This window comes from Patiria miniata, unplaced genomic scaffold, assembly GCF_015706575.1.
Source record: "Patiria miniata isolate m_02_andy unplaced genomic scaffold, ASM1570657v1 HiC_scaffold_20, whole genome shotgun sequence".
In the NCBI taxonomy this organism is placed as follows: domain Eukaryota; kingdom Metazoa; phylum Echinodermata; class Asteroidea; order Valvatida; family Asterinidae; genus Patiria; species Patiria miniata.
The window spans coordinates 21,567,051-21,580,307 of record NW_024037059.1 but is presented as its reverse complement, the minus strand read 5'-3'; the positions used below and the strand labels follow the sequence as shown (position 1 = coordinate 21,580,307).

The window sequence follows — 13,257 nt, the reverse complement described above, 5'->3', positions numbered from 1 at the left end:
GCCTGGCTTGAGATCGAGTGAAAAGTAATGCTGCGCCTCTTTCCGTTCTTGTCAAAATAATCCCGGCCCGAACTGGTTAACACGTCCACAATAGACCCGTATGGATTTAGGCCCATTTGCTGTTTTTTTTAATCCTGTAACACAAATCGTCCAACAAGGGTTCCTTTTTTTTCCATACTCGTACTCATGAGAATGTACTCATACTTATAAGAAAAAAAATTCCTGTACTTGTATACTCACAGTCACAGCAAAGTACTCAAATTCATTCTCGTTCTCATGGAAAAAATTGCCTTGTTCTCATACATGTACTCAATGGTAATGTACTTGTACTCATGGGAAGTACCCATACTCGTTATTTCCATACTCGTACTCATGAGAATGTACTCATACTTGCAAGAAAAAAATGCCTGTACTTGTATACTCACAGCAAAGCACTCAAATTCATTCTCGTTCTCATGGAAAAAATGGCCTTGTTATCATACATGTACTCAATGGTAATGTACAAGTAGTTTGTACTCATGGGAAGTACTCATACTCGTTTTTTCCATACTCGTACTCATGAGAGTGTACTCATACTTGCAAGAAAAAAAATGCAAATACTTGTATACAAAGTACTCAAATTCATTCTCATTCTCATGGAAAAAATGGCCTTGTTATCATACATGTACTCAATGGTAATGTACAAGTAGTTTGTACTCATGGGAAGTACCCATACTCGTTATTTCCATACTCGTACTCATGAGAATGTACTCATACTTGCAAGAAAAAAATGCCTGTACTTGTATACGCACAGCAAAGTACTCAAATTCATTCTCGTTCTCATGGAAAAAATTGCCTTGTTCTCATACATGTACTCAATGGTAATGTACTTGTACTCATGGGAAGTACTCATACTCGTTTTTTTCTATACTCGCACTCATGAGAATGTTCTCATACTTGCAAGAAAAAAAATGCCTGTACTTGTATACTCACAGCAAAGTACTCAAATTCATTCTCGTACTCATGGAAAAAATTGCTTTGTTCTCATATGTATAAAAATGTACTCATGGTAATGTACTTGTACTCATGGGAAGTACTCATACTCGTTTTTTCCATACTCGTACTCATGAGAATGTACTCATACTTGCAATAAAAAAATGCCCGTACTTGTATACTCATGGCAAAGTACTCAAATTCATTCTCGTTCTCATGGAAAAAATTGCCTTGTTCTCATACATGTTCTCAATGGTAATGTACTTGTACTCATGGGAAGTACTCATACTCGTACAATTTTGTACTCGTTCTCACGGAAATGCACCTGACAACACTGGCGCATGAATAGTTGAAATAGCGATCTGGCCCATACAAACATGTATGTGACAGTGCTAAGTATTGTCTGCCTTGTTTATGGATAATTTACATCATTTTGTTCATCCTAATCATACTCACCGTGTCATCCCAAGATTGTTCGTCCACTCCCGTCTCGAACATGGTCTCAAACTCCGGGTTCATTCGTCCCTGTACGAGGCCTGCCAGTAGCATCTTGTTCCAGTAGACCACGGCGGTGTGAGCGTAGTAAAAGATGAGTGGCAGTCGCAGACGATCAGGACACATGTAAAATGCCTCCTTGGCTGTCATCAGTAAACAATTAAAAACTCATCAGTTTCGTGTCTATTATTTTATAGAGTCAGGAAATCGATATCAATCAATATTATTACCCTAACCACATAGGGCCCTTTGGCTAGGATGTACATGTACATGTACATTCTTGTATCAAACCTCCTGCTATTTAAACAGTCACAGACAGTCAAAATTGCTGTCTACTTCCCTGCTATACTTTTAAAACAGGCTAGTCACCAGCAGTCAGATCAAACATATCAAGCAAGCACTGTGACTAGTCAAACTGGGTCAACAGACCATGAACAGATAAAGTAGGCGAATTGTGGTCACAGCTGGCTTATCAATCACTAGACCGTGGGCCAGAAATCGTAGCCTGCAGAATCGTTCGGAGTTTTTGGTGGCAAATTACTTTCTTCCCTAATGAACTCCTTTTGTGCCGTGGATTGATATTTTGGATGTTGCCAGCAGAAAACCCGGCAGGTTAATTTGATAATCAAGGTTGAAACTTGCACATTTCCGTCGCATCTGTAGCGGTTTCGTTGAACCGCCGATAGAGGGCAGTAGTTGCAACCTCGAATCAGCTCTTCGTAGCTGATTGAGGAAATAGTGTTGTTTCACTTGGTACGAAAAGGGCAAGGACGGAACATGGCGGCGCCCGTGAACGGGACGTGAGTTAGCCGAGTTTGTGAAGAAACCGGTGTAACTTAACCGTTTACAGAGACGAACCTTTTAAAGAGTTGGTTAGAAAGGAGAGAGAGATTGTCTAAGAAAACAAGGCCGAGTATGCCCAGGCCTAGGCCCATCATGCCCATAAATACGGGCGGTTAAAAACCACCATGTAACGTCTAGTACCAGTCGAGCCAGTACAGGTGTAGCGTGAATATCCGACTCCATGAAATGTGGACTCATTGGTAGTATTGCGCACGCGTGAGTACGATACTACGCTATTTTTAGGATCGTTTAGGGAGAGTGACCTGTCACGTGCGAGGGATTAACCAATAATAGGGGAAAAGGGGTCCGATTTTCATAGGAGTCGGATTTTCATGTGACACCGGACCGGACCACAGGCCAGGTAGGTTTTCATGTCGTAAAATAGAGATCGTAAAGGCGGCTTTATGACTTTGGCTAAGAAAAATATTGTTTTTTGCTATTGGCAGGATGGGTAGGCGAGTACTTTTTGGCATTGTGTAGTTAAATTTAAGACACCTCTAATATATCATGTTTTTGTTTTAATACAAATACAAGTCCGTACAATGTCATTCATAATTCAAAAATATAGCTTGAGTAACTCCTGCTTACATGCTCATCGATCATTAGCATGTCAGCTGGAGTTACTCAAGCTAATTCAAAACCATGCTCCCTTTCCACAAAATTAAGCAACATGGCATCTTATAATTAGGGAACTATCTGTCATGTCTGTATGATTCCAAACCAAAAAGGTGATTGATCCTAGCTGGAGTTACATCAGCCCTATATTAATTTCTTATCATTGGGTGATGACAACCCAATGATAAAATATACAGGGCTGCAACTCAATGATAAAATATATAGGACTGAGGTAACTCCAGCTAGATTGATCCCGTATAGGCATAAAAAAGTCTCTAAACATGACTGCTCTTTTATATGAAAACTGGGTCAAAAACTGAAAGATTACTATTTTTTTATATCTCTTACTCAAAATTTTGATAGCTGAAAGACATTAAAAGGTCAGAATGATGGCTGATTTCCTCATCCTAGCAAATCCCATCACCATATGGCAATCTGTGCAGATAGACAGTTGGTATTTGAGATACACCATATTTAAAGCAAAGCACAATCAGTTTACTAGTGCAGTACTCATCCTAACAGATTCCAACAAACCCTGGCATTGGAGTTTGGCTGGTTGGGGATCTTACGGTCCCTCAAAGTTTCCGTTGTTGTGCTGGTAATCTCTCTTAACACGCAAATGTATACGCATGTGTGTCTTTGTCACTCAAGATTATCAATTTATGTTTTAAACCGAGCAAACGAGTAGCTCCAAGGGAAAACGCTGGCCTCCATTTCCACTGACCGGAGTACAAGTCCCACACTCAACATTAAATTTGTTTCATTTTCCAAAAAGTAAAATGTTTGTCCTAAATCCAGTCCTCCAATTAATTACAGAATATTTCAACTTTCTCTTTCTCATCCCAACAGGTTCTGCAATGTGACTCCCGGTTCAGTTGTCCATGGTTGGCAGATGGGAGGAGAAACCATAGGGGCCTACATTTCAGTGGATGATCATTGCATGTGGCTCCTCCTAGTGTCCTCCAGAATATTTGCTGCAAGTATAAAAAGGAATTGCACCTCACGCAATTGCTCCTGTCTGGCTCGGGAATTGCCTTGCCTTGAACTGATTGCCGGAACAACACTTCTCAGACTTGGAATGCCTGCCCAGCGATGGTGATGAAAGTGACATTGATCTTTAAAGACACTGTCTTATGCCCCTGTCTATAAGCATGTATCAAAGATATACATAAACATGTATTTGCCATCAATGATCAGCCATATTTTTCTATTAGTTACATGTAGTTACCACCTGTAACTACATGTACAGCAACATGTATGAGTATTTTATCAGCTTGGTCAGGATGGTAGAAATGTGAACTGTAATCATGACTTTCATGAAGGCTATTTCTTCCGTCGATTTGTATTGGTCACCCAAGTTCCAGTTTTAAAGAGTTTATTTTAGGCTAATGGCAATCCAATCATCTACAAATACATGTAGTTTGTCTAGCTCAAAATGTAAGAGAAAATACAACTAATGTCTTGAAAAAAGCATTGCATACCTGCTTAATTAATGACCATGAAATCTTTCTGTTCATTTTAGGTTTATGACATAATTTAGTAATCAGCAATAGTCTAAAGTTCAGATTCACATTTGTGGAATTAATAGGAAGTTCAGTGATGACTTGAAAAACCAATTTGTCTGCATATAAACAAGGCATAATATAGCCAAATCGTTAGGTTTTGCATAATTTGATGCTTTGTATACAGTGAAACCCTTACAATTATGAAACTCTTGGCTTCAAAATACATGTACTTCATGTTGGGTTAATGATGTAATTCGGTCATCTACAAAGAGTATTTTCAGCAATTCAGCTCTGCATTTGAGAATAATAATTCCTAGAAAAATTGTATTATTACATACATTTGTAATTATTTCCCATCAATTTACAATCTTTGGAATTCAAATTTTAGACAGTTTGTTTAATTTGGATAATCGACATAATTGAGTAATCTTTCAACATCACATGGAACATTTCAGTGATACTTTGGAAAAAATACTGAGTAAGCATATAACACTGAATATGACCGAAGCGTTACATGTATTTGCTGAATAATTTCCTACTTAATTAACAAAACAACAATAAACTTTAATTATGATTTTTTTTGCATGAAAGACTATTTAGTGACATGTAATTCAGTCATTTACATTGATGGAAACAGTGTGGTCTGCCTTATGGATATAAAATCAGTAATGCCTAAAAAACCAGGTGGTACATGTACAATAAAACATTGCACACAGATACACAGTATGTCAAAGCATTGTTTTTGCATTATTATCGTTATTATGAAATCCCTTTGGCTATGACCGTACAATCTTTGACAGTTATTTATCATTAAGTATTCCAAGTTGGTGACAATCTGCATTGAAATCGGAGGGGCCATTGCCGAGATCCTTAAGGGAATGTATTGTCAGAGGCCCCAAAAGAGGATGTTTTTGGTATAACACTTCGAACGAAGATTGTGCTTAAACCTGCCACCTGATAGCTTGGCAACAGAAAGGATTGAATTCAGCACCCTCGAATTGACAAAGAACAAGCATTTTTTTGTTGCCACCAAAAATTTTGAACGGACTTCATTTTTTAGGCAAGATAGGATTTCTGGCCCACGGTCTACACCTGGGGTCAAAGCATACCGGTAGCTGTATCTAGTCACTAAAACAGTTCCAGCCAGTCAATCCTGCTCTATGTATAATGGAAATTTTTAACTGTCGAAAAAACTGTCACTTGATTGAATTGGACTGAAAGACCTAGGCCTACTTGACACAGAATGCTTTTTTGAGATTCATCCCAAAAATAGATTTTTTTCTAAATTTCTATTTTGCTAGCAATACAAACGTCATTCACCTTTCAATGAAACATTGACAGAAAAAAAATGGTCCATGTTTAGTTATTGTGATACTTTAAAAAATGGGATTATTCGCTGCCAGACAATAATTCCGTTCTCGCAGGGGGGGGGAGAGATGTTTGTAGTTGGAATAAAACAAAACTTGAAACTGTATTAATAGAAAAATAAATCAAATTTGTTGAAGAGCACGGGGAAGCAACTTAATGAAAAAAAAGGCAGAATAATACTGGCAATATTCTGTTGGGAAGAATGTGTCCTGTATATTTCAATTACAAACACAAACAGAAGATTGCACGTTCCCTTGCTCGTTTTATAAGGAACTATTGTCATTGGTCTTTCCCAACCTCCATGAGATTTCTCATATGCCTATTTAAATTTTAATTATGTTTGTGCAGTGTCAGTACTACTTTGCAACTCTGCCACTGCCTGGTTGTCAATAGTCTCAGTAGGTTGTAGGGCCTATTGTTCCATATTACATAACACTTTTGTACTGTGCCTTATGCAAGCAGAACAAATGCACACACAGTATCACAAACAAAACTAGAGCTATGTCTGTTCGAACAGAACATCGGGCTTTTCACATTTTACAAATGTCTGTTACGTTTGTCCTTTTGCAGTGACTTTTTAGAGTGCTTGATACAGTTAAGGGTTGTTCAAAATGCTTAGAATAACTCCAAAAATAAAGCATTATCACATGACGCCACATGCCCTGCAATGACGTCATCTTGAAAACCCTTCTCAATGTACATTTTGTAATTGTGGTCTTGGTTCTGTCCCAAGTCAAAATTCAATCCGATGAAAGGAAGTGTAAAATTTTGGAAGCGAACAAAACCTTGTATTCTAAAGTAAAAAAATATCATTAAAAAAATCAACCGATGACGTCATCGTGACATCATGTCAGACTACCATTTCCAACCCACCAAGTTTCATGAAGATTGGGCCTTTCCTATACTTACGAGCACAAAAATTAAGTGAGGGTCGAAGAAAAAAAAGCATTCTTAGGAAAGTTGATGAAGTCCTTGCAACTCAATGCAAATTCGGGTAACACAATACAAACTCTTTCGCACAATAAGACTTTTGCTGCAAGGGAACGTTCGATCTCAGAATCTTTTTAAACTTAGCAATGACAAAACCTACATGGACAATGCTATCAGAAATGTGAATATCAGTTGGACATCTAGGTCAACTACTTGAGAAGATATTTCAAATGTACTTGAAGTGTGTGCATTTATCTAACAGTGTGGACTTTATACAACGTCAGTGTCTGGCTTTATAAAGTGCTAACAATGAACAAGGTCAATGGAAAAATTATTGCATAAATCCAAACTTGCCTTATCAATGCTAGGTGACTGGCGATTATAACTTTAAGTTTTCAAACTTGGGTGCCCCAGATACTGATGGCCTTGATTAGGTGAACTGTGTGTACCAGGACGTGACAACTGCCAGAATTTTCTTTTTTTCTTGTTTAGGCTAACTGGTCCTAGTGTGTACCAGGGTTGGATATCTCTTCATGAGCCATTCTTCTTTAAATACAATGTACTGATAAAAGTACCGTAACCTCGTTTCTGCATGGCTACATAACGGTACATATATGCCAGGTAATTCTGCAAATAATTGTGTAATAAGTCATTAACAATTCTGTCTACATGAAATACATGTACACAATTGGCACGGGCGTCGCGAGGGGGGGCGTGAGGGGGGGGGGGCGTGAGGGGGGCGTGAGGGGGGGGGCAAGGGGGGCGCTCCCCCTGAAAATGAAAAAAAAAAGGAAAACAAGTCAGGTGTGTTTACAAACACAAATGCCCCGCAACCGTGACAGTTCCCATGACATAACACCACTCTTTTAACATCAACTTACATGTACCTTGGTCACATGGAACATTCATTGACAGCATTAGTGTCTTCTGTAGGTTTTATATGAATTAATCCCTAATCCCTATAATCTCAGAATAAATACATGATTTCTATTGTTGTAGCCACTGTGAACTTGACCATTGACCTTTTGGCCCCAAATTCAATAGGCTTCTTAGGATTACCAAGAACAATCCACAAACCAAATTTGAAGTTCATATGTTAAGTATTTCCCACCCACCACCCACCCACCCCCACCACCCACCCACCCACCCACCCACCACCCACCCACCCACCCACCCACCCACCACCCACCCACCCACCCACCCACCCACCCACCCACCCACCCACCCACCCACCCACCCACCCACCCACCCACCCCCACCCACCCACCCACCCACCCACCCACCACCCACCCACCCACCCACCCACCCACCCACCCACCCACCCACCCACCCACCCACCCACCCCCCCCCACCCACCCACCCACCCACCCACCCACCCACCCACCCACCACACCACCCACCCACCCACCCACCCACCCACCCCACCCACCCACCCACCCACCCACCCACCCACCCACCCACCCACCCACCCACCCACCCACCCACCCACCCACCACCCACCCACCCACCCACCCACCCACCCACCCACCCACCCACCCACCCACACCACCCACCACCCACCCACCCACCCACCCACCCACCCACCCACCCACCCACCCACCCACCCACCCACCCACCCACCACCCACCCACCACCACCCACCCACCCACCCACCCACCCACCCACCCACCCACCCACCCACCCACCCACCCACCCACCCACCCCCACCCACCCACCCACCCACCACCCACCCACCCACCCACCCACCCACCCACCCACCCACCCACCCACCCACCCACCCACCCACCCACCCACCCACCCACCCACCACCCACCCACCCACCCACCACCCACCCACCCACCCACCCACCCACCCACCCACCTGCTCCCCCCCCCTTTTCAAACCTTTTCAATACAAAACAAGCAAAACAATACAAAAAGTCAAAGTATAACTCAAGAAGAATACACTCCAACATTACATATCCAGACAGCAAACAAAATCCTAAAAATATATTAATCTATACAACACTATTGAATATGTACTTCCTTCTGAGTTTGTTATAAAGGATAAAATTACACAAAAGTGCCCTTCCATTTCAAAATTGCACATAGTTCAAAAGATCAACAACGGTTACCAAATTTCGTTAAGGAACTTATGTGAGAGTTTCATATCAAAAACATTAAAATTCAGGTCAGTGGACATACTAGTACAAGATAAATATATGTACATGTACATTTTTAAAGTTATAAAAACCACAGTTAAAAATGTTTTATGGTTGAACCAACCTAAATTAAAACTTGAATCAACTTTTTCCTCACAGGTCTTTAAGCTTTGAATTCAATTTGAATTACATTATATTGATAATAGCCTGATAAGGCATGTATTTATTGCATTTCTTTACTGAATATTCTCTCAATTTAATCCCAGTTACTTTACTCCCCACATTTTCACACCCAACACAAATAGCCCTGCCCGATTTTGATCAAAATCAGCTTATTGTCATATGTACACAATGACACTCCCTCCCAATGCTTTCTTTGAAGTGATATGACATTTATAATCCTGGGGGCTTGTGACTGGACAATCCAGGGAGGCTTGTGACTGGACAATCCAGGGGCCCGTGTGGGAGTTTCTGGGGGTATGGCAGGGTATGGCGAAGCTCCATATCTCCCCTAGTATTCAAGCCTTTTATCAGAGCTCTACACACTTAATCTGTTTGGACAATGGTATCCAAGAGGTGGCTCCATAAGAGTGATCACAATCAAAACAAGTTGTGTTCCTTTGTACAGGCAGTGTCCTGTCCACATGCCAGCACACATGATTAGAATGGGGCATGTACATGTACATGCAATATTAATAATGGGCATGGTACGTGTAAGTTTTATTCAAGAGGGCAACGAATTACTGCAAAAGTTGGTGGCACGAAATGACAATATGTGCTACAGTGTATATTTTGACACTGAATTCCCACATCATTTACACCAACATGCACACAGCATGATTGGGAAATTCACACTTGTGTGTTTCAAAATGTTGTACTTTTACCGGTATGTGTAAAGAATAAGAACTTACGCTGCCATGAATGCTGGATACAATTGTATGGATACGAAGGGGATTTTTGTTCGAGTCGAATGCTCCGTACATTGATTAGGCCAAAAAAAAAAGTCTCCGGTTTCTGGTATGGAGCTTGCCCCAAAAAGTGGTGCGGCGACGCGGCCTTTTTTTTTTTTTTTACCTGTTTTTTTTTTTTTTGGCTTCAAATGTCGGCTGATGACTGCAAATGGTGCCCGACTAAACTTAGTGCAAATATATGGAAGTCCAGAGAGGCCACATAAAGCTTATTCTCGATCATAGCCCCATCTAAAAACACATTAAAATTGTGCAGCAGTAGGATTCCAGTCAAACCAGTGAGTTTGGCGGTTTTGAGACATCATCTTGTATTGAAAAAAAACCTTTTTCATTTTGCTGACGCGCATGGCTACGGCGACGCGCGCGCATACCAGAAACCGGAGACTTTTTTTTTTTGGCCTTAACAACAATGACAATGTTTTCACAGACGTGTTCTACTGTAGATTCTGTAGGCCTATACAATGTACATGTATGAGTCACTCTTCGTTAAGTGTCTACTTTCTTGTCCCGATACTTTGACGCCGTGTAGATGGAAAATGCATAATTTTATGTATTGTTGTGGATTTATGTTAATAAAAATAATTCTGATAATAACTGTTCATTAAAAGCTAGAGAATACAGTTTATAATTTTTCTTTATTTTCAGATTTTTGATGTCGATCCCCAGAAAACTCATGTCCTGAACATACCATGCAAAAATGCCGATCATTATATTTATTTGGTGTGGGAACTTTCTTCATGAAGACTCTTTGTCATAAGCGATAGGTACTTGTTACTTAAATCTATTCATTCATTTTTTGTCATTCCTTCATAATATGCCATTATAGATCAATTAATTCCTAAATTTTATTGGTTTTTTTTCAGAAAACATTTGCAGCATCCTCAATAGTTGATAAAAACTGAATAGAAACACTGCTTTGGTCTTTGTACGACAGTGCATCGTGTTCAAATTTTCTCCAGGTATCGTGAATGAAAATAATTTACTAAAATTACAAGTGCGTACATTTATTTGGTGTCATCTCCGAATGCTTTAAACCATGCCTTATTCATATTTTCATTCTAAAAAAGTATTCATAAATTCGATCAGAATTGTGTAAACTTACAAGCACGTGGTATTCGTGCTTCAAACAAACTGCAGATGGCGCTACACGAGTCTGATTTTAAATTTTGTCATCTCCGTCACAGCCAGCTCCACGGAGATGATTTTGTGACATTTTGTTTAGTTGATAACGTAATAAAATAAGGATGATAATGGATTGGGCTTATCATGTCAAAAGCCCCTGTACTGACTGGTTCTTATTCTATGTTCATACTTCAAAAGCTCTCAATTGAATTAACTCGGCTTCACTTTCATTCAAATATTGTCAATTCCATCACAAAAGGTGTGACGAATATGACTTTTGCCTTTTTTCCTATGCTACAGCACTGAAAATTTAATATTGATAAAATGGTTCAAACTCCTCTAAAGTGCGCTGTGCGCTAATGATAGTTGATGTGCAACATAATGATTACATCTCATGAAAAAAATTCAACATTTGAACAACTTTTTTTCACAATTTTCAAAAGGCCAAAAGTAGACACTTTACTAAAGAATGACCCCTTCTACAAAATATTTTTAGAGCCAACTTCATTTCATGGCTATTAGCCAAGTTTATTCATACTTACCAGCCACAGACGTAAACAGACTCTCATTTAAGCTGTAGGAATTCTCAAAATACTCAAGAACTTCCCTGAAAACAAAAAAAAAAACGTTGTGAGTAATTAGTTTATTTTGTATTAATTTTTAATTAGCGCAATATCTAATGTCCCGAGCAGACTAATGACCAGCCTGGCAGCACATGTACTGTACGATGTCTAATCATGATCTTTTATGATACAAAGTATGATGAAGCCACAATTTCAAGGACAGACTGCAGAGAGGTACTTACTGTTTTGTGCAGGAGGACAGATCGCATGGTGTCTTCGACTTCAAGGTGTAATTGCCAGTCAAGACATTCAAGGGGTCCATCTTTTGAGATTTGATGTTGGTCTCCTTCCTAATCCAAAAATGTTTCTCTAATTTTGGGCTTGGTCTGGGTAGATAAACAAAAACAACATCTAATCAAAAATCGGAGTGCTGTAAACTTAATCTGAATGAAATGCAAAACAGCTGGACTATTGTGGTTTTGCTCAAATTTTCCATTTCATAAAAGTTCTGAAAAAAAGGAAATACTCAGAAAGAATGTTGCATCCTGACGCCACTTTTTTCCATCATGTCCCAATGAAGGTCAGTCATTGCAAAAATGTTGAAAAGTCATGAATCTGGGACTGATCAACATTTCCAATTTAGTTAGAAACTATTAAAGTTGAAAATGCACTCAACTAGATTATACACAACCCAAGAAGTGACATCAGGATACTACATTCTTTCCAAATACTCTTCACTTGAAATACTGGCTACCTCTCTCTTCAACTTCCAAAATACCGGTAGTTGTCGCAAAGTGGTTGCAATGGTTATTACTACACCTGCACCTACATATTGGTATATACATATATGAACTTCTGGCGACCACAAGCCCAGAACTGAGCATAACCAGCCAATAGGCAACTGGCTATTCATCTCTCACTCACACCACCATCCCTGCTTTTCATTGGCTCATTGGACACACATTTGCATAAAAAAGGACTCATTCACTGCATGCAAGGGGTGCTTAACTTGGGGGAGGGAGTGACTGAAAGGGAAAAGGGGTGGGGTATTTTTTTTTTTAATTAATCAGGCACTGAAAATGCTGGGAATCTGGTTTTCAAGACTTAATATCCTGTGTATTAAAGGCCAGAAATACATAAACATGCCATTTTGTGATCCACAAACTACTTGAGCTTTTTTTGAAAATGTCACGCCAAGAAATGGTTATTTTTCCCAGATTCATTTTGGAAAGAATACCAGATGCCACTTTGTACACGATGTCTATGGAGAGTCGAGAATATTTTCAAAGCACATAAATTTCTTAACAAAATTGGAAATGTTTCCCAGTCCCAGATTCATGTCTTCTCAACATTTATGCAATGACTGATCTTCACTGAGCTGGTACATGTACCGGTATGAGAAAGATGGCGTCTGCACTTCTTGCTTAGACCCATGCGCAACACACAGTGCATTTATCCTCATACATGAGGCTGCACGTGCGCACTTTAAGGAAGGAAGGCGACAGGAAGGAAGGATGCAACATTCTTTCCTTTTTTGGTCACTGACCATTTACCCACCGGTACATGTATACATGTACGTCTGGTGGATGCATGAAGTAATGTTGTGCGCCACCAAGTCGGGTTGACTAGAACAAACAGACCCGAAATATAAAACAAATCTAGAACCAAAACTGATCTGAACTCCCCAAATCTGACCCAACTCAACCCGGCAAAAATTTCAGGCAAAAACTGACCCG

General features: G+C 40.0%; 1 protein-coding gene across 5 annotated transcripts in view; it reads right to left on the bottom strand.

Moving 5' to 3' along the window:
• Nucleotides 1–13,257, bottom strand: part of LOC119728198 — a 64,440-nt gene that overhangs the window by 41,572 nt on the left and 9,611 nt on the right. For 4 of the 5 annotated variants that reach the window (XR_005271016.1, XM_038200325.1, XM_038200327.1 and 1 more), the window contains exons 2-4: nucleotides 11,764–11,907; nucleotides 11,501–11,565; nucleotides 1,429–1,610 (exon numbers count right to left, since the gene is read on the bottom strand). Coding sequence is in view for 4 of the 5 variants with exons in the window: in XM_038200325.1 (XP_038056253.1) it covers nucleotides 1,429–1,610; nucleotides 11,501–11,565; nucleotides 11,764–11,843 (327 nt within the window). In the remaining variant the exon portion in view is untranslated. Of the gene's footprint in view, nucleotides 1–1,428; nucleotides 1,611–11,500; nucleotides 11,566–11,763; nucleotides 11,908–12,275; nucleotides 12,354–13,257 lie in introns of those variants that run through there. The other variant, XM_038200326.1, reaches the window with a different exon arrangement.